The 23,190-nt window shown below is 36.4% G+C and overlaps 1 protein-coding gene across 1 annotated transcript in view; it reads right to left on the reverse strand.

Moving 5' to 3' along the window:
• Positions 1-23,190, reverse strand: part of LRP1B (LDL receptor related protein 1B) — a 2,172,360-nt gene that overhangs the window by 815,962 nt on the left and 1,333,208 nt on the right. Inside the window, 2 exon segments of the mRNA XM_020984719.1 lie at positions 196-378; positions 22,863-23,030. Coding sequence (XP_020840378.1) covers positions 196-378; positions 22,863-23,030 — 351 coding nt within the window.

Consider the following 23,190-nt stretch of genomic DNA (forward strand, 5'->3'; position numbering starts at 1 on the left):
TTCTTTTCACCTATAAATCTATGGTGCTATGATAATAGAAATTTACTGGCTGAAATACAGTCATTTCTTTCTGCATTTTCCCAGTTTTCTCATTTTAACATTCCCAAGGATATAAGAATGGTACCAAATGGGAATTCAAGTGAAAATGTGACTTCAATATGGTGGGCTATGACACCAATCCAATGTTTTGCTTACCCGTGCTTTTACAGGAAAACTTGGTTTTCTCATCACACAAACGCACAGTGCCATTGCAGCCCTTTTCATCACTGCCATCTTCACAGTCTTTTTCTCCATCACAGCGCCAAAGGTCAGGGACACAGTTCCCATCAGGGTCACACTGAAATTCATTCCCATTGCACCCAGCAGGAGAATGAATCTCTTAAATTGAAATGAAGGAAAGAAAAAAAAAGTACATACATATATATTATGTCACCTGATGAAAATTATTCTTTGTTTCTCATTTTCTAATAATTCTGGAAAGGCTATATTGTTACCTCAGTCTTTTAACAAACATAATACTGATGTTTTTAACTTCATTGAAAACCTAAGATGACAGATAGTGACTGCTTCCTACACAGTGATGGACAATGATACATATACTTTGTGAGCCCATGAGAGAGGAAGAGGCAGCATTTATACATTTATTTGTTTGTATTTCAATCTTTCAGACTTAAGGCTCAGTTCTTTGAAATACACACACATATATACATATATACATGCATATACATACATACACAGATAAATATATATATATATATACATATATATAACACACACACATATGTCATAAATCCAGGGATTCTATGATACTATTTATTTATTTTGTTCTTTAACTTCTCACAGACTTCAAAGGAACCCAAAATGGGATTTTTTTTTACTAAAAGAATGAAAACATTGAAGGAAGTTCTAGAAAATCTTAAAGAATATCCAAAGAAGGATATGAGAAAAAAACTTCAGGATAGAAACTCTGGTCTCTGGAGCGATACAATGTTAATTACACACACACAAAATGAGTTTTATTAAAGACAGACACTATGGATTCAACTTCAGTTGATAATGCTAATTTATTCAGTGCATAGTTAACAGCAGAAATTGCCCCCAAACTGATTATTGAAAACAAGTTAAATTCTACCCTTTAGAATCAATATAATTGAAGGAAGAATTAGAATAAGCAAATTTTGTATTAAAATAGTAGTATTATACAATCACCATGAAAAAAGTTCCATTTTAAAATGTTATTGATTTTTTCTAAAATAACAGAAATACTTAAGCTATTATGAAGAAATACCAAAACAGTATTCCCAAATGACATGGTCTAAAATAAATGTTTTAGTTTTATTTTTATAGTAAAGAATGTTACTATAACCATTGCATAGGACTTCTGGCATTACTATGATAATTATCAATAATAAGAGTAATCATTATTATAACTTTGGACATCTCATAAAGCATGTGTTAGTAGTATCAGGATCTTGCCCTTGCTAGAGGGTTCTGGTTGGTCCTCATATCTCTCCCTCCCTAAATTGAAGGATATATCAACAGGGATTGCTATTGAAATAGGAAGACCATTCCATTCAATAGAATTTTAAGAATTACTCACTCACACCTTCTCTCTAGATGAGCTGGAGAATAGAATAAAAGTCCCTATCAGTGTCTTCTGATTTGTCCTTCTTTATCTGAGCAAAACTGATAAAATAGCAATTATGAGTGATCTTCATTTCAAGCCTAGTGTATACATTGGGATAAGGGGAGTTCCTTAATCAGTCAGTTCCAGTATCCCAAAAGAAGTGCTTTCTGAAGATGCAACTTCTTGGAGGAAAAAAGGATCCCTGATGGAAGAGTGAGTCATGCATCCTTGTGCTGCCCAGAAGAGACAGACTTCGAGTTATTTGCTCATACAGCAGATCTGATGTGAAACTAGAATGCTTTAATTATTTGTAATGATATAAATAATTGAGTTCATGAGTTTATGAATCATGTTTTTTTTTTAAACATTTCTTTGCTGCTGTAGGAAATTAAAAAAATCACTTATTTGGAGAGTTTGGAAGTGAATACATTTCTGGAAGGAACCTTGTTAATCCCTTTGGGGAGACTCTAGATATGAAACAAATCTGAGCATTAAGACATTTTCGGGGGACTGGGAAATAAGGGTAAAATGAGTTAAAGAGCATGAGAAAGCTTAGACTACCATCTTTAGGACAAAGCTCTTGGGGGATTGAACCTGCTCCCCAGAATCAGAGCTGGAGCCTCACTCCAACTCTTGCCTTCATACTATAATGAGATAACATCAGATTGACAAGTTATAGATTAGTGTTCTGTACTTTACTAATAGGATCCCACAGTGTCATAATTTAGCATCAGTTTTATCTGAAGTCTATCATCACCTTAAGATATAATGACAAGAATAATAAACCCTTATTCTGATACCTCCTTGTGGAATAGAGATAACTCTGGGACCTTGAAGGCTATTAGACTATGAAGAAGAATCAGAGCTATACATAATGAATACTTTCTTTCTGAAGAGAGTTGGGTTGCCATGAATAAAGTGAACAGCAAATAAAATTTCCCAAAATAAAATTCATCATGTCTTATCATACAGGAAATTACTAATGACTAACACAGGAGTCATTTTCTAAAAAGCTCCATTATAGAATCTCTCAATTTGGGAAAGAAAATATCAAAATTAAGATAAAATTAGAAGACATACTAGAAATAAGAAGATATGGCATACAATTAACACAGCTGTAATCAGGGTCATATGATTGAAAATATGAGAGGGTAACAGTTTTATGGAGGCAGTAAGATGGGTCCATGGATAGAATGTTGGGCCTGGAGTCAGAAAGACCTAGAGTAAGGAAGAGTTTGAATCTGGCCTCTGACACTTATTAATTGTGTGACCCAGGACAAGTCATTTAACCTCTGTTTGCCTTAATCCACTGAAGAAGAAAATGGCAAATCACTCCAGTGTTTTGCCAAGAAAGCTCTATGGACAGTATTGGCATGCTGTGGGTCACAGGGTCATGAAGAGTTGGACATGACTGAATGACCCAACAATTGTTTTGTACTTGCTGCACCACCTAACATCAAAAGCCGATCAGTCAACTATTGTCAATAAACATGTTATAAGTACTACAGAAAATATGCACCAAATCTTCAGTGGTTGAAGTTGAAAGCACAAGTGATGAACACAGATGCAATACAAAAGTTAAAAGCTTTATGGAATAACAGGTAAAAAAATCTTTAGCATTCTCACTCAGTCTTCTGAACCTTAGTGTCTCTTCAGTAACAGCAATGATTCAGTATGAACGACTCCTAACTCTCCACAAGACATTGAGTCTACCCAGTGAAAAAAATGGCAGTTGGGGTATGATGGGAGGAGAGGAATAGAGGAATGAAGGCAGGCTAGGACAACTAATAGGGCTTCCAAACATGAAGGAAACAAGAGAGGACAATTTGTTGAGCTGAGTCATCTTCTGTCAGCGTTCACATTAGTCTGGTGTCAGCACATTGCCCTCACCCCCCAAGACCAAGAGCCCGAGGGCCTAACCCTCATCAGTCTTTGAAATGGAGGGATGAACCAAAGATTGGAAAGAAAGACAACCTGCTGGGGCTAAAAGAGAAGGATGTTGTGTCCAAGCAGATAAGCCAATAAATAGACTCATCCATATAAATGAAAAATAAGTAAAAATTCAAAAAAGGGTTATATTTCTGTAAGCAAACATTATGCTATGAATGAAAGTAAACTAAAAATCCACAGTTTTCTGAAAAAGAGAATGCTGATATTAGAGAACATCAGTCAGAAATTCTTAAATGGTTCAAAAAAGAATACAATGTTTAAAGATATTAGGATGGAAATAAGCCCAGAAATCATAATTAAAAAGGATAAACAATGAAGCAACTATCTTATAACACATGATAGAGAATCTATCCAAAGAATTAGAGTCCCTTCAAAACAATTTGAGATTTAGAATACAACAATATGGAAGTAGAAAAAAAAACAACTTGGTAGAAGAGAAAGTAAAGTATTTTGCAACAACAGATACATTCTATACAATACAAGTGAATGATATTGGATATATTATAAAGAAAGATAATATAAGGGTCATAGGTCTCTGAGAACAGGATTTTAAAGACTATGCCACATTACCGGGACACTACAAGAAAAATGCAAAAAACTTTTGAATCCAGAAAACAATAGAGTAATGAATTATTAAATCAACAGATGGGGGGGAGGAAGGGAAGCTTGAAATATGACAATAGTTATATTTTGCTAGGTTTTTAAAAAGGCAAGTGAAAAATCTTCAGGTATTATATGAAGGAATGGAAATTCAATTTGCTTAGGGGTATGTGTGTGTATGTGTGTATATGTGTGCATACACACATTATATATATACATATATATATATATACATACACATACATATATGAATGTATATATCTATATATCTGTATATAGTAACTACAAGAAATTCAAGAAAAGAATGAAATAGCACACCACCAAAGTCAAAAGAATGAAAGCTAAAAGCCCAAATAACATACTCTGCAAACTTTTGCCTAATAATTGATGGGAGGACCTTCAACAAAAGATACACATTTGAGGCACTGTTAGGAAAAAAATAGTGAGTACAATATTTGATTTACATATACCTCATTCATAAGAAATAAAAATTAAAAAAATACATTTGTCAAGAAAAGTATATACATTAAAAATATTTTCCCATGTGAATTTTTTATTTAAAAAGAAAAAGAAAGAGGTATCATTATGGAACAGAAATGATCTAATACCCTAACTGGTTAAGAGGGTCAGAAGAAGGAAAGGGGAAAGAACTGAATAAGACTCAATGGGAAAAAAAAAATCATGCTTTCCCCCAAAGTAAACCAATATCTTGAGGGACGGACTGAAGGATAGGAAGTCATTTTACCAGGGAGGGCTGGGCAAGAGACAAAAAGAACCTAGAGCTTCACTGACATACAACCCATAAACTACTAACTACATTTAGACTTTAATATCACAGTGCCTGAAATTTTCTATTCAGAAATAGAAGTGGCACTAAAGAATATGAAGACAAAAAGAATAGCTGGGTGAGACCATATTTCAATATATCAAAGTAATGTCTATTTCAGAAGCAACAAAATTTTGAGAATGCTGAGGAATTAATTTTCAAGATATATGAGGAGAGATAATAAATGCTTGGGAAAAATATGAACATTATTACTACTGAAAAAAGCTGATAAAAATTATCAGCTACTGACAATGCATATGCCTACTTCTCCATGTCTACAATATTTTTACGAGGACAATCTACACATGAATCAATGGCCTCCTTAAGGAAAGAATGAAGAGAGAGCAGGCAGGCCTTTGTAATTATCCAGCTTAGCATATCTTTATAGCCACACAATTGACTGAGACGCAGAGTATACAAGATCCTACTGTGCTTGTTATTAGGTGACTATAAAAATGCATTTGATTAGGCAGAACTAAAATGCCTTTTAAAAATCTTGCCACTAACAAGTCGTCTTCTATGTACATGTTAAAGTTACATAAGATTCTTAGAAATATGCAAGAGATAACTGATGACTTGCTGATATGAATTAAGTGATTAATATCAAGTAAATCACATAAAACTTGTCAAAAGTATTTGACACCGTCATGGAAGATGTCCATCCCAGATTAATTAATTAATTAATTCATCATCATCATCATCATCATTATCATCACTATCATTTTTATAGTGCTTTATGTTTTGCAAAGCTCTTTATAAATATTATTGCTTTGATCCTTACATCAACCTATGTGAGGTAGGAACTATTATTATCCTCATTTTACAAATAAGTAAGCTAAGGCAAATAGAGAGTAGGTGAACTGCCTAGGGTCACATAGCTACTAAGTTTCTGAGTCCAGATTTAAACTCAGATGTTCCTGATTTCAAGTCCAATGATTTAATCACTGTAGCACCTAGTTTCTTCATTCACTCAATAAGCATTTATTTAGCACCTGCTAGGACTGTGTGAAGTATTGTGGATATAAAGTCATCTTGGAATAATTTCTGTCCTCCAGTAACTTAGGGCTTCCTTGCTATTCCCCCTAGTTCAAGAGTCTTCCCTCTCTAATCTACCATCGACACAGGTACCAAAATCATTTTCCCAAAGCACTGTTCTGACTATGTTATTCCCTTCGGTAAGCTCTAGAAGCTCACTATTATTTGAAAGATGAATTTGCCTGGCACTTAAGTTCCTTCACAACTTGACTCCAACAACAGTTCCATCCTTCCTATACAGAACTTACTGTCATGCAATCAATCTATAGTCTAGATAAACTAGCTTTCCTGCTACTGCTCACACATCTGTCAGGTTCTTTCTATTGCACTGCTTGTCTCTCATTCCTGGAATGCATACCTGCCTCAATGAAACTGTGCTCCTTACTCCCTCCAACCCCAGCAAACACTTACATCTTATCCTATATGTAAAGGTGGGGGTGACAGATTTATTCAACTCCATCCTTTTAAAAGTACATGGTGATGTGTTCAATATCTCCCTCAAAAGCTTTGAAAGCAATTTGACAATGTGAAATAACCTCAGAAAGGAATTCTCTTCCAATTGGTCAAGGGATTTCATCAGGCCTTCTGAATTACTTATAAATGTGGCAAGTTAGCTGAAATCAAGACATTCCAGCAGTGTCAATCAAGAGAAAGCATTCTAACAGACCCCTGAGGAAAAAATGGAGGACTGGGCTCAGCAGGGAGATATTTAAGAGGGCCACTGGCTCTACAGGCATCAGGAGCAAAAAGCCTGAACTGAAGGAAGTCCCTCTTGGGTCACCTCTTTTCCCTAATTCCTTCCCAGTTCCTGTCTATACACAGACATTATAATTGTCTATTTCACTACCCAAATGTTTCTGGTAAACTGAACTTTGCTCTAAGAACAGAGGCCGAGATTTATGGGATGCTAGGTGGCTCTATAGTGCATAGAATACTGGGCCTGAAGTCAGGAAGACTTGAGTTTAAATGTCACCTCTGACATTTACTAGCTGTATGACCAACCAGAGAGATGGAGCCAAGATACCAGAGAAAAGGCAGGAACAGAGTGAAACAATTTTCCAGTACAAGATAAAGAAGGACTGCAGGAAAGGTCTGTCTCTCTTGAGTGAAAGGAGAATGTAGCCCAGGTGGTGTCCAGGTGAGGCAGTGGATAGCCTATAACCACTTGCTAGAGGCTAGTGAGTGAGCCCTGTGGTCCCACCTCATTAGGCCTTAACGGGCCTATGGTCAGGCCTCTAGCCCTGGCACACCAGGCTAGTAGTCAGATCTGGCAGGCCTAGAGGCCCAGGTGCCATGGCTAGATTAAGCCAAGCACCCCCAGCACAGTAGATGAGCTGCCAGCCCCAGAGTCCCCAGCACAGAAAGCCAGTGCCCAGGCCCCTGGTTGTGGCACAAGGAGATTGGGACAGTGGCCCCTGTACCCCAGGAGCAGAGCTCAACTTAAAAAGTCACAAAATAGGCTGGAAAATGAACAACAACAAAAAAAAGGCCTAAGCATAGAGCATAGAAAGCTAACATGATGACAGAGAAGATCAAAACACAAACTCAGAAGAGAACAACATTATCAAAAAACCTGCATGTGAAGCCACAAAGAGAAATATGAATTCATCTCAGACCCAAAATATGCTCCTAGAAAAGTTCCCCCCAAAATTAAAAATAAAATAGGAGAGGTAGAAGAAAAATGGGGGAAAAGAAATGAGAGTTATGCAAGAGAATCATGAAAAAAAGAGTCAACAGCTTGGAAAAAGAAAACAAATTCTTAAAAAGTAGAATTGGCCAAATGTAAAAGAGGTACAAAAGCTAACTGAAGAAAATAATTCCTTAAAAATTAGGATTGGGCAAGTGGAAGCTAATGACTCCAGAATCAAACAAAATTAGAAGAATGAAAAAAGAGAGCTGTGTGAAACTGGGCAAGACATTTAACCCCTGTCTACCTCAGTTCCCTTTTCTACCAAATGGGGATAATAATGGCATCTTCCTCACAAGGTTGTTGTAAAGATAATATTTGTAGTGTTTAGCACAGCACCTGGCACATTAGGTATAGTCTTATGGAGTTACCTGGAGCAGAAGTGTTATACAACCAACACACAATACTCCTGCCTGCAGAACCAGATGAAATGAAATTGAGAAGTACTTGACAAAATAAATAAAATACAATGAAACATAGATAATGTTAATATGTGATTTTCTGAGGTACCATGTGACCCACAGGGCTCCTTATGTGCAATTTAGATGTATGTTGAAATATTGAGTATAGGAGGATTCTGTTAGTTTATTGGTCTGTAGGCTATCAAATTGATGGAATGGCATAGTATGAACAAGGTCAGCATTTCCTCAGTGTCTGAAGTGACCTTTGTAATATGTTTTCCCTCCCCTTAAAAGAGAGCTATAACAGATTAAATAAGCCACAATGCCACTATACAAAGTAAATTCCTTGAGAGTGGGGATCATTTCATTATCTGTCTTAATATCTCCAGCACCCAGCATAGAACCTATCACACAGTAGGCATTTAATAAATGATAATTATGGCTTAATTTCTAGGCTACTTACATGGATTCCATTCTCTAATCCAATTCCAAATAGTCTTACTATACCCCATCTGATTATGACCATGCAACCAGGGCTTATCTAGGCATCTATCTTTCCATCTGTGAGGGCATATAACCCCACCTGCAACCCCTCATACATTTCTACTTGCTTCGGGAATAATAATCAAATTAATAATACCACAATTGACAGTCCTATGGCTAGAGTGAAAGTCCCTGCAATTTTAACAATTCCTAAATGCCCCTATCTGGTCACTACCTATACCTATGTGTTGTTTTATACTATACGGAACTAGAGTACAAGCTCCTTGATTTCAGAGGCTGCTTCACATTCATATTTGTATCCCTAACCCTTAGCACTATGTCTGGCACATTTTTTGTTGTTTCTTGTTGTTCTTTATCCTTGATTCTTGAAGAGGACCAATGATATCAGCAGGGTGATGTCTTGACTTGCAAGTGAATTGAATTTAAGTGAGGCAGAGTGATGCAAATGCATCAGCCTCACTCTTTCCTACAGAGTCATCAGAGTTCCATGGCAAGACATAGGTCAGGATAACTGTTGATGGCCCCTGATGCAGGGGAAGACCTTGGCCTTTTGAAGCCAAGATTTTCCCAGGTTTCAATTTATCTGAGGCAATGACCATTTGGTGATTAAAGGCTATGGATAATTGCGACAAAAGCTAGCCTATTTTGCTTTCCCAAAAGAATCCGCCTAAGTACTTACATACCTTTCTATTTAATTATTCATTCTCATTATACAATAAAATCATTCTAGAATTTTTATCTGCAATGAAGTTATAGATTCTCTGACTAAAAAATGCGAATTAAGATTGTTAACTATGCCATTCACTCTCTTCTCCAAATGGGTTAAATACAAATCATTCCTTAATTTCCATTTGAACTTCCCAATAGGGCCAAGTAAGCGGTGGTCTTATGTGTCTTAAAACAAAACAAATAAACTTTAAATTTATATCCTTCCCTACAAATCTCTCTCTCTCTCTCCCTCTCTCTCTCTCTCTCTCTCTCTCTCTCTCTCTCTCTCTCTCTCTCTCTCTCTCTTGCTTTCCTTGTTTGCATGGACCTACATGCATGCGGTATGTATATATAGTATGTACGATTCCTTCATCTGGCATAAGTGGGGATTTTTTGTTTGTTTTTGTAGTGTTTTTTTTTTCTTAAAAAACATTAAAAATTGTCTTGCCGATTGAGATGAGCTTCTATCAACAGTTCTTGCACTCCCACATTGGAAACCTGGCTTCCTATGACTATATACAGAAGTCCTTCCTAGCTGGAATTCTCTGCCTGCTGTGCTTTCGAAGAGTCCTAGTTTCCTGAGCTTCAGGATATGGCATAAGATATGTCTTTGTAAGCTGGCATGCCCCAGTGGGGTGGTAAAATGATGACTGTGTTTCTATGTATATGCTCATGCTGTTTTACTATTATGTTTTCATGTTGCTGATGCTGGGCATATTTTAACTAATGCCATTCTATCGTATTTCTTCCCTAAAGCTATTTAAGCCAAGGGTCCAATTCGAGAAACCTAATAAATAAATAAAGGCAAAGCCCTGGAGGAAGAGATTCACCCAGTGGTAGAATTTATTCCAGTGATTCAAGTTGTGTCAATGTGACTAAATTCCAGCAGTTGGAAAAGGGGAAAATCTACAATTTTTTCCCCCCTACTTAAACAAAAAAAAAAATCGGGTTTGCCAAATCATGTCTGCAGCATAAATATTCCTCCACAGTAATGCATTTGTGATTCAGAAAAAAAAAGCAAAAGCCCTCTGAGAAAACAGTTAATAAATGTGCTCCAAATATGATGGATATTTAAATCTCAAGAACAATCTGAATCAGTAACTTTTCTCTTTTCATCGTTTTACTGTAGCTTATATTTCAGCTTGTCATTCATTACAAATTGACTGGAAAAGTTAAAAGCACTATGTCTCCACTGTGTATAATTTTTCCCTCTTGTCATAGAATTATAGAATGTTAGAGACGAAACAGAGCTTAGAGATTATCTTGACCAACCCTTCTATTTTGTAGGCAAAAATACTGAAGCCCAGAATAGCTTAAAGTGACTTTCCCAAGATCACTCATCCTGAGAGAGGCAGAACCTAGACTAAAACTCAATTCTCTAGACTCCAGTGCTCTTTCCTCTATAACACATCATTTCTCTCTTAAAGGTATTTTCAAATAAATCACAAGATTAAAAGCTAGAGAGGATGTTAGAGATTGTAGATAAGGAAGCATGACAAGAAAAGGAAAGACACCTGCCCAAGGTTACAGAAAAGGTGACAAAGGTAGAATTTGAACTTTGGTCTTCTGACTCCAAATTCAGAAATCTTTTCACAATGGCAGAGTAAATTAATAAAATTTTTTTTCTAAACTCTGGAAAATCCGAAATGTAACCCTGAAGTATGTGTGGATGTGGGTCTGAGTGTGCCCATACATGACTCATTTGCTTATCTATGGATCTGCCAATGGAAAAAATCAGAACATGCTCAAGGACAAAGAAAAGCAATGTCAAGGAATTAAATTTTGAATTTTAAAAATTTTAATAATGTTTCAGTTTCTTTAACCATTACACGTGGAGTTAAATTTCATTACAAAAACTCACTTTTTTCACCCTAATAACATTTTTTCTCTAGAGAGCACCCAGAAGAGAACAAACCTAACAAAAAGGGCTTCAAGATCATGTCCTATGAGGAGCACCTGAAGGAACTGGGTGTATTTAGACTAAGGAAGGGCATATTTGAATGGTGACATGCCAGCAGTTTTTGGGTATCATAAAAATTGTTTATAAGGAATAGAGTTGAGATTTGTTCTGCTGGCCCCTAGGGTATAATTTGCAAGCCTTGGAGAGGAATCTCACCCCCTTATCTGCAATGAAATCTGCTCACCTTTTCGTCTTAGAATTCTTAATTTCCTTCTAAATTAGGTTCAATTACCACCTTCCTGATGAACTGTCCCAATCCAGCTGCTAGTTTCTTTTCCATAGCCCTGAAATCACCTATACATAAAATAAGATTTACTTTTGATGGATTTTCCCCACCTTTCCCCCTATATTTTTGTCATAAGAAATACCTCTTTGGTAGTGGAGGTGGGAATATATTGGGAAATATGAATGATTTAGTATCAAATGATACCAACAAAAAATTAATGTTTTTCCTTGATCTAAGTAAAAGCTTCCTAATAATTAGAGCTATCCCAAAGGGAAAATGATAGTTTCTGCAGGAAGCTTGTTCCTTCTCACCAGAAGCCATGAGAAAACAATAGCTGGAAGATCACTTGTAAGCTATGTCATAGTGAAGATGCTGGTTCAAGTATGGTTTAGACCAGGTGATATTCAGGTCCTTTCCGACTCTGAGAGCGGGTGATTATTTTTATTACGTTCTCTAATATTACACAGGTCAGAATTTCCTTTCCTTGACTTTGCATCTTTTTTCTTCCTTGTTTCCCATACTCAAGGAATTGATCAGCCTTACTTGGTGAGGCTGCTTCCTGGCAGATAATCCACCTGTATCCCCAGAAGCAGGGATTATAGGCATGTGAAACTACCACCAGCTAAAATTATCTTTAAATGGATATTTTGTCTTATGCCAGGGAAAGGAGAACCAATGAATAAATACCTATTGACAACTTACATTAACAATGAGCTGTGCTTTAATATCTAAATATTAACACATTCAAGAAGGAATTACTATGTGGGAAAAGAAAGATAAACCAGTTAATTTGCATTTCATGAAAAACAATGTCATGTTTTCCTTAAACTACTTGGGTTTCTTTGTTACTTTGGCAATTTGGCATTGTATTATTTTGTTTAAATAGCATTTTTTTTATTTAACAAAAGAATGCCTGGAAAATATCTAGATTGCATAATTGAGGTCTAAAATTTTCAACAGGAAAGAATTTTCTAAATCTAACAAATTCAGAGGGAATAATATATAACTAGCATAATCTAGTAACTATAAACTAGCTACTCTTGCAGTAATTTGTGCTATACAGTTTCTAATCAAACTTTTTAAGTGAGAGTGTTGATCAGCCTAATCCCTGATTGAAATGAGTTCCTCTTAAACCACTTGCTGAAATTACAGTATGTAAGAGGTAGCTAATAGAGATAATAAGGTGTTAAAGCCTTAAAGGAAATGTAAAGCAGTATTTTTACTTGATTAATCGCCTAGGATGTGTGAAGAAGGGTGGCTAGCCTCTGGTGCCCTTTTAAAAGCAAGACACATTCTGTAAGACTTCTTTAAAAGACTAGGAGCTCTGTCAATTGAGAGAGAGTGTCACCTTTGTCATTTAAAAAGAAAGTCAGCTGTGTGGTAGAAGAACCTAGGTCTTGGAGAGGGAATTATTCTTTGCCTTTTCTATTCTGCCTCTAAAATAGGCAGTAGAGAAGAAGAAAATGTTCGTCTCCTCTTCTACCCAAGACATCCTCTGCAGTGACATCTTTTAGTGAAGGATTTCACTTGATAGGTTCTTCTCCTCCCAGACTGATTTTTTTTTTGACTAGGTAAAAGAGGCCATTCTCTGCCTCATTTCTTACCTAGCCTTAATCACTGATTGGACATTGCCTCAGTCAAACTGAGTCCTATTAAAGACCTTAATTTAAAAAGGCTGAAGTCTCCCACTACATCTAGGGTCCTCTCCAGTTGTCCTGATCTATATCTTGCCACTGGACCCAGATGGATCCTGAGGAGAAAGTGAGGCTGGTGACTTAACAGCTCTCCCTCACTTAAATCCAATTTACTTGCAAGTCATGACATAACCCTCCAAATGTCATGGACCTCTTTGAGAAGGAAAGACAAACATCAACGACAACAATCACTCAATAGGAGATGTTAAGCCCAAGATATCTGCTAACTATGTCAGTCAGATGGTCTCCCTGATCTTCATCCTATTTATTGCTCAACTTTCTTTAATAGTTAAACTCTCTGGGATTGTTGTCTGTTGGACTGTTAAACTAACAAAGGCAAATGCATTGTTGAGGGCTAATAAACAATGCAGTTTTAGGAGTACAGACACACAACGTACTTTGAACCTGGGGTAGACATTTTCTCAGGGGATGCAAAAATTGAATGTTAGTTGTGGCAGTAGCCCAAAGAGGTATATGTGTATGTGTGCATATACATACATAATACACACACATACATACATGCACACACTTATGCCTATATGTATATACATGTGTGTTTGTATATGCACACATATATGTATATACATACATTATTTATAGGTATGTATGTGCATGTGTGTCTGTATCCATGCTCATACAAGAAAAAAAAGACCAAATTTCAAGAGAGTCAGAGAAAGAAGTAGAGACACAGAGAGACACAGAGGGAAGAGACAGAAGGAGAGATAGAGAAACAGAAAAAGTTACTTCACAAATGTGGAATAGTGGTCAAAATTGCTGTTGGAAATCTGGAAAAGAAAGTAGGAGTATACCTGGGATGAATAATAGAACATTAGATTACAAGTTGAGAATTCTGGATTTTAGTTCCAGCTATAACACTGAAGAGCTGTGCTAATTATGGAAAATCTCTTAACTTCTCTGAGTCTCAATTTCTTCATCTCAAGAATAAGGGTATTTAATTAGATAAGGGGTTCTTAACTTTTTTGTGAGTGTCGTGTACTGCTTTGGTTGTCTGGTGAAACCTATGGACCCTTTCTCAGAATAATATTTTAAAATGTATACAGTAAAATACATATAATTATAAAGGAAACTGATTATATTGAAGTACATTTTCAAGTTTTTTTTTAAGCAAGTTCCCAGAATGATCTGGACAATTTAGTATAGTTTAAATAAGTTCAACAAACACTTATTAAAGGCTTGCCATATGTGCAAGGCAGAGGTTCCTCATTGAGGAGTTTGTTTCACCATTGAAATAACAGGTACAGTCCCCATCCCTATTCCTTATGTTTGAGGCAGGATGCTAAGTGCGGGAAGTAACACAGACAAAAATAAATAACGCACTCACTCAAGAAACTTGTATTCTAATAGAAGGATGTAATATGTACACAGATTAATACATTTTAAGCAACTTTACCAGAGTATGACCTTTATAATTCCTTCTAGGTCTAATACTATATAATTTTATGATATACACATTTGGTTTCTTTGGGAGCATAAGAAGATATCTGTACATGGAAGGGCACCTGTGTCAACTGTCTCTTCATTTCCTAGCCTGCTGCACTACTCTGAAATTCCCTATCACCTCTACTCACATTCCAGGCACCTTCCTTCAACCCACTCCCATGTACTCTTTTCAGCTTCTTTTTATGAGTTGAATTGCCCCATTGGAGTATAAACTCCCTGAAGGCAGAGACTGTTTTCTGCCATTCTTTGTATCCCTTATGCTTGGTATGGTGTCTAGCATGTGACATGTAGAAGCTTAATAAATGTTTACTGATGGACTGTGTTGTGCATATATGCAGATCTTCCACAGAGAGGCTTAGATATCTAGTGACCCTTTTGAGAAAGTTGAACTGAGTGGGAGGGGGAAGGAATGTTGAGACTCATTGGGAACACATACTTAATGTCATTAATTCACAGAGGACTTTCATGTTTTTTTCAAAATATTGACCTGCAGTTAGTAGGGTAGGAAGGATGGTGTAATGAAAAGAGAACTGGACTGGAAGCCAAGATCTTGTTTCAGATGTGAAATAGAGGATTCATCATGTTTTAGAACTGGAAGGGACCTTAGAGATAATTCCCTCAGCTTTCTTCAGGTTTCTCATCAGTAAACTAAGAGCTTTGGATTTTGTTATCTCTAATATGCCTTGCAGCACCAAACTGGTGATCTTGTTGTAAGGAAAATACTTTGCAAACTTTGCACCACTATATAAATGTGTTTTGTTATCTTTTCTTTGTTCCCAGGAATCTGGAAGCACAACTACAAAGGCAAGAATTTAATTCTTCAGAGTCAGGCAGGTGGTAATTCTAAATGAGAAAGTGGGAAACATTTTATTTTCTTGGTCTGAGAAGGCTCATTGTCATGTTATCATTATCCACAGTTAAATTAGGTGACAATTACATACTCTATGTTGGGAATATATACTTTTTCTTTTTTTGATTTTTTATATATAATAACCAGGCTTGGTTTTCAAGAAAGTATCTATTGGGACATGTCTATAGCACTACCTACCTATCAGTTCATTTTTTGTACCCCCAGATTGAAATTGAAAAAGTTGGGTAAAGGAACAAGGAAGAAAAACAGGAAAACCAATACTAGCTATAAGTATGGCCATAACCAGGCTGCTAGACCACCACTAAGGCAGAAGCTATAATTCTCTCATGAAGCTGAGAGCAGCATGGGGAGGGGAGGGCAGGGCAGAGCAGGTTAATAACGGAAAAGCTACATTTGAGAATACTCCTAGGACTATTCTTGGCTATATTAAAACATACTCTTTCCCCCAATTAGAGAGGTGAGATGGCTGGATGCATAAGAGTGGACAGAAAGAGAGAGGTGAAGGGTGCAAGGTTTGATTTGACTGGAAATTATGCTGTGATCATCCCAGCTTCCTATGTATTTGCTGGATAGCGGGGCAGACAGGGAGAGAAGTGGAAGATGAAGAACAGCACCTGAAGAGAGAATAGACATCTTTGGAGAAGAAAACATGAATAGTTAAAAGCAGCACATAGAAGAGTATGTAAGCATGCATATTAATAATAGTATGTACTTAACTGCCTAATGGATCTGGGAACTTGTTGAAGACTATTCATAATAAATCAAAATTGAAGGTCAATAATGTACTTAATTTGAAACTTGCTTTTAATTTTTGTTAGCGATGTAAATAAGAGATCACATATGTTCCTGCATTACCCAACTTGTTTACTTACTGCAGCAGGCAGTAAATCTTCCCTTTTCAGTAAGCTAAACAGAAGGTATCAAAGAACAGTGCCCATAAATCAGGGTCAGATGTAGTTTCAAAGTAAAGATGAATTCAAATATTCAGGGAATATTAAAACTGCTTAGGAGAAACAATAGGCAACATATATTCTAGGGACAGCCTGTCTTGTCATCCCCATCGGGTTCATGTTGAAATTATTCAATATAAATGTTTACAACTATTTCTGAATGGAAATTGACCCGAGGGAATAGCTGTCTAAAGATACTGAACAATATGCATATGTTTACTTCAGAAAGGTCTCATTCCTCGCTTGAAATATGTTTGAGAGACTATTTCCCCGAAAAAGGAGAATAAGAATGATAGCATATATAATTCAAATGAATAAAACTGTCAGCAGTGAGATAAGATTACTTCCACATATCTGGTATTTTATAGATGAAACATATGCCCAAATTCTTCATTATTCCATTATAAAGGACAGAGATTTGGAAGAGTGGTACAAATGCACTGGAGCCTGATGTTAGAGTGGTTTTTGAGATCCTTACAAGAAAAAATTCTTATAACGAGGTCCCTTTGATATGTCAGTAACTAAAACTCTTTTGTATGATGGGCAAGATAGGCTCTCCTGCCAAATTCCTCATTCGGGAATTGTACTAGTGAGAGATCCCAGTGGTAGAGACAACTCCTAATATACTAGATGTCTGTGTTTTTCTTCAACCTATAAAAATTGATCACCATGTACCTTTTGCAAAAGGGGTTTATTTGCTAATAAAAATAAAGGGCTCCATATAGCCTATCCTCCACTTCAGCTCAACCCCCAACCAAACAAAAACTAAACTAAAATAAACGTAAAACCCTGATCACAGAGAGAATGAAGAATTTAGTCAGGTGAGAGGGAAACTGTCTATTAGAGGGCAGATAAGGGCAATGATAAAGGTGAGAAGTACTAATGTAAATTTTATTTGGCCTAATAAATCTTGATTTAGAAGTTAGTAGGCCTAACAATAATTGATTAAAAAACTCTTTCAGTTAATTTACATTTTTTCTGCTATACCAGAGACCATTCCCTGGAGATTTTAATCCTTTTATCTCCACAACTGATTCTTACTGTCCTGATTCACCAATTCTGATTCACCAACTCCTTCTTCTGGCCTACTTTTTTCAAGATGACCAAAACCATGCCTCATTCAGTTCACTCTTTATTTCTTGACCATCTTTTTTTTTTAAACAACCTTGCTAAACACCTTACTGACAGATACTACTCTTTTCAATTCATTCCCTTAGCCTGTAGTTCTAAAACTATGATCAAATCAATTGTCACTGTTCCTGAAAAGGCTGTGCCAAGCTATTCTCCTATTGTACTACAAAGCATCTGTTAATTGTGCCCCTTTTTGGTAACTATTTCCTTATGTTTATTTTCTATCATTTTAGAAGGTAAGCTCCTTGAAGGTATATACTACTCTTCACTTTTGTATTATATCTCCAGCACTTAGCACAGTGCTTGGAAGATTGTAAAGGCTACTTATTTTTCTCCCAATCAGCATTTAGACAGTCAGCATCAAAATAAGACTCAGAAAATATAATTAGGATTTTGTAGTAATGGAAAGCAGGACTGACAAATCTAGTTCCTCTTGTTAACCTTTCAGTGAGTCAAATTGAAAAGCATTTGAAACTTTAAAGAACCTCTTAAGTTGGGAGAGCAACTCTACCATATGCCTCTTTCTACCTAGGCAGTATGAAGGGAAGTGTTGAGCAATTATCTGGTGGATGAAAGCAATGTTGACAGCCACAAGCTAAAGCCAGAAATGTCTGCTTTTAGCTTAAAAAAATACAAGTAAATTCTATGGATAATTAAATCAAATGTCCCATTTACCTGGACTATATACTTACAATCTACATGGGTAAATTATGTTTTTATAGGTTTTAATACAGTTGAGGTTATTTCGATTACTTGTACAATAGCTAAAGTAATCAAGGGTTTAAATTTAAAACCACTGAAACAGTTTCAAGATTATTCTGTATTCTCTTCCAAAAGAGTCAAATGATGTATTTTCTGCTTCCTTCTTGCCTATATCTACAAAGTAGAACATTGGATTAACGATCCTTTTTCTCTCTTAGTCCTCAAAATATATATATACATTTTTAATTTTGGAAGATTTCATATGCTGCTCAAAATACAAAATATGTTAAAAAGTTATGCAAATTTTTCTTTCACAAGATTCCTCAGTGTTTCCCTTTACCCCTATAGAAGGCAGGCATGCTAATTCTCTTTATATTTTTAGAGCAATATACAATATGGAAATGATATTTCATTAATATAGGGATCTCTTAGTAAGAAACTCCTAATGTAACTTGGCAACTTTTTTGCATATTTTTGTCTTACAGCATTGCATACGGTACTATGAGGGTAAATGACTTACCCAGGTTCACATAACTAGTATGTATCCAAGGTTGGACTTGAAAACCCAGATCTTCATGCCTCCAAGACCTGATCTCATTCAGTGAGGACTGTCTGCCTCTTAAACAATAGATTTGTGGAAATTAAATTACTTTAAAGAAGAAGGCCAATAAAATTCAACAACCACTATTCCTAGAGTCATCAGCATAATGAAAAGTATCGAGAGGTCCTAAAAAGACTGTACTGCTGGCCGTGTAGGGATCCTGATGCTATACAAGCTTTTACAAAACTCTTTGTAAACTTAATTCAATGATCAATTTAAGTAAGAAATTAATACACAAAAAAAGGAAGAAGAAAGTCATGCAAACTGCATAAAATGGCTCATTTCTTGGTTCAAAAACATTTGGACGTATTTATCTCTCATAGCATATTATGGGCCAGTATCAGCATGCCACAGATGCACATGCCATGTGCAGCTCAGAAAGGCAACTGTAAAGAGGGAGAAAACCAGTTTCAAATGGGCAGTTTCATAGACTAATGCACTACCAAGGAGCTGAAATTTCAAAAAGTATTGTGAGAAAAAAAAAAAGGAATCTTCAGATGTACTTTTCCCTCCCTTAACTCCATTAGCACACAGAGAAAAGAATCACTCTAGGGAATAATCATAACAGATAATCTGAAATGGAAAATAAAATAGAGCAGAAATAAAGAAAGCTATTCCTAGGTGGTTAAGAGAAAAAAAAAAAAACAGGAATAGCAGGTAATCTGCAAAACTAGCAGTGACCAAGCATCTTCCACAAACTGGAGGCTGAAAAGTTTTGGGGTGACAGGAAATGATTAGAGTATTATATAGTCTTTTTTGAGTTCTCATTTATTCACCCTCTTCCCTCCACTGACACTGCCACCACCTTCTCCATTTCCTACCTGCACTATGTCAATAGCTACAAGTTGGCCTCTCTGACTCAAGTTTCACCTCACTTCAGTATATCCTCTCCTCAACTGTCAACTTGATCATCCAAAAACACAAGTCTGAATATGGTAACCCCTATCCAATAATATCTATTGGTCCCTCACTACCTGTGGGATGAAAAATAAAATCATCTGTTTGATTATTAAAGACCTTCATAACCTAGTCCCTTCCTACCCAGCAAATCTTTTATATCTTCCTTGCTCCCATGTACTTTGGGATCAAGTGACCTGGGCCGCCTTGCTGTTCTTCACACAGGACACTCCATCTTCCTACTCTGAGCATTTTTACTGACTCTTGCTCATGACTAGAATTTTCTTCCTCATCTCTGCCTCCTAGCTTTCCTGACTTCAAGTCTCAGCTAAAGTCCACCTTCTGAAAGAAGCTTTCTTAGAACTCCTTAATCTTAGCACCTTCCCTCTGAGACCCTCCCCCACCCTGTTTATCCTACCTATATCTTGTTTGTACATAGTTATTTACATGTTGTCTCCCCCATTGAACTGTGAGCTCCTTAAGGGTCAGAACTCTCTTGTGTCTTTTTAAAAAATATATATTTAGATACTTAGGAGAGTATTTGACACATAGTAGGTGTTTAATAAATACTAGTTGAATAACTGACTATGTGACCATGGTATAGGTTTAAGAAATAAAATGTAAGACATAGTTAAATGTCCATTTAAGCCAAAAATATTAGGAACTTATCAGGTATTTCTCTTGAGTGATACTGAAAGAAGAACAACAAAAATAATTGGGGAAGTTAAGAAGAATCTATGAATCTAATTGTTAAGTAAAACAAAATTTAAGCCACTTATAAGTTAAGTAGTACAGAGGAGCATTCTTTCAGTCTAGGAGAGACATAGATCATTTTCAGGTTTACTGTGGCTATCATCAAATCTATGCAACCAAGGTAAGGCAGGGAGGCAGTATATTCATCAGTGACCTAAAGAATAATTTCTCCTGATTCATAGGTTACTTTTTTCCCATATATGGAATGGCATTTGACTTTTACAATTATTTTTATTATTATTTTGATTATTCTTGCAAAACAAAAATTAAATAAACATGCTTTCTCCTGAAACAGTTGGAAAATGTATTCCAGAATATGTTAGTTTAAAAACAAACAATTCAGAAAGCTTTAATTAAATTATATGTATAATATCCTCAATAATCTACCTTTCTCTGTATTCACTGACAGAACCAAAGAGGAAACAAAAAGGTTTTAGCATCTATACTAGTAATAAGTGACTAAAAGTGCTCCAACCAGAATGACACTTGGGCATCTCTAAGATAATGTACAGATCTTTCAGAACTCCTAGGTTTGGAATTCCTATGAATAAAGCAGAAACACTTCTCTTACATTAGGGAGAAAAGATGCTTCCTTTATCTAGGAATGAAGAGACCAAGCTAGAAAAGCTATTGCATAATGTAATGTTATTCACAGAAAAAAAAAGAAATTAAAAACTGTTGGAAATGCTACATTTTTCCCTCCCTACCTAGGTGTCTAGAGTAGAAGCCCTATGAGGTTTAACAAAACAAGGTTTATTTTGGCATAGCCTTAGAAAAGATCATCAACAAAGATACTAAAGCACTTAGCTTAGAAATCACCTTCTCTTTTCTGTGTCTGGTCAGGAGAGGAGGGTGTGAAAACTAGAGTGGATTGGGCCCCAACTCTGTGTCCCTGGGCCTTTTTTGGTCTTAAGTGACCAGAAAGCCACTACAATATGGCCAGAGGTTACCAGGTTGCTGCTTCAAAAGATGTATAGCTTAAGCTTTAGTCCCTTTGGCCAATCAAGTCCTGGGTGTGAATAGCCTAATTATTGCTCTAATCACTCCGTGCCCTGAAGGACTTAACCCTTCTCTGTCTGGAATTTTTGATCCAGGCACCCCCAACATTGGTGAATTTCCTGAAATGTGAGCCACTATATCAAGCTGGCTGCTCCAGTGATGCTCCATTTTACATCCCTGCCATTTTCTCAGCAACTATCTCTTGCTGAGTATGGACTCTCTAAATTTCCCACCATCCCCTTCAGCTCACCTTCAGGTTCTGAAACCACCATGAAATCAATACTACCATCAATACTACTTGAAAGTATCAGTCTAGCTCTACAGTCTCTTCAAATTTCCAAATCAAAATACCCTTCATTGGCTACCATTACCCATGGTTTGTCTCTCTCATTAGAATGTAAGTTTCTTAAGGAGATGGACCATCTTCAATTTTTTTTTAATCTCTGATGCTTATCACAATTCCCGGTACACAGTTACTTAACACATGCCTTTTTATTCATAAATACAACCACCTGTACATGATACTCATGGATACTATATAGAAATCCATTAAAAACAATAAATATGACCCTATTCTCTGGGATGAATAGCACATATAAATAAATAGCAAGACACTGTCTGTCAGAAATGGAAAAGTATAAAGAAGAAGAGATTAATTTTGGTTGGTTCAGACATGTTTTAGTCATGTCTGGCTCTTTGTGACCCCATTTGGGGTTTTCTTGGTAAAGATATTGGAATGGTTTGCCATTTCCTTCTTTAGCTCATTTTACAAATTGAGGAATTGAGGCAAACAGGGGAAAGTGACTTGTCCAGGGTCACATGACTAGCAGTTGCCTGAGGCCAGATTTGAACTCATGAAGAGGAATCTTCTTGACTCCAGGCCTAGCACTCTATCCACTGCGTTTCCTAACTGATCTTGATGAATTTTAGATATCAGTAAAAGTGTTTTTACAATTGTGGTTTTGCTATTTTGGGGGATTTAAAAACTTAGAAGATGGGAGAGTATGGCTGGGACAGTGATAAGTAAATGCATTCAAGAAGGGAGAGGTAGAACATGAGAGGGTAACAAGGGCAGAAGGAATTGCTAATGGGATGTAAGTGGAGGTGGCAGGGATGGAAGGCAGTGCTAGAGATAGTGAATTGATTTTCTTACTGAGTACCCCCTACATGATCTCTGCTGGAGGAGCCCTTTCTTTTCAAATGCAATGCATACTGTCAACAATTCTGAATGTTGTTTACAACTTAAAATAAAGATCTCTGCTTCTACAAAATAACTAACCTTCTTTGGTACAGTTTGCTTTGGTTTCATCACTGAAGTCTCCACAGTCATTGTCACCATCACATGCCCAGTGTCCTGGAATGCACCTGCCACTGGAGCATCTGAACTGATTATGAGAGCAAGAGTGAATGCAACCCACTTCATCACTGTCATCACCGCAGTCATCATCTGGAAAGAGGCACGTGTAATGTTAAACCTACGAAGATGGTGTAACCATCTGAAAGTTTACATAGAAAGAGAGGAAGCTCACTTAGTGTAAACTTATCCCAAAGTACTATTTACAATTGATGAGACTGATCTTAAATTTATCTTTCTCTAGGTCTAAAGA

The sequence above is a fragment of the Phascolarctos cinereus genome, unplaced genomic scaffold (genome assembly GCF_003287225.1).
Source record: "Phascolarctos cinereus isolate Bilbo 61053 unplaced genomic scaffold, phaCin_HiC Scaffold_726;HRSCAF=1367, whole genome shotgun sequence".
NCBI classification, from domain to species: domain Eukaryota; kingdom Metazoa; phylum Chordata; class Mammalia; order Diprotodontia; family Phascolarctidae; genus Phascolarctos; species Phascolarctos cinereus.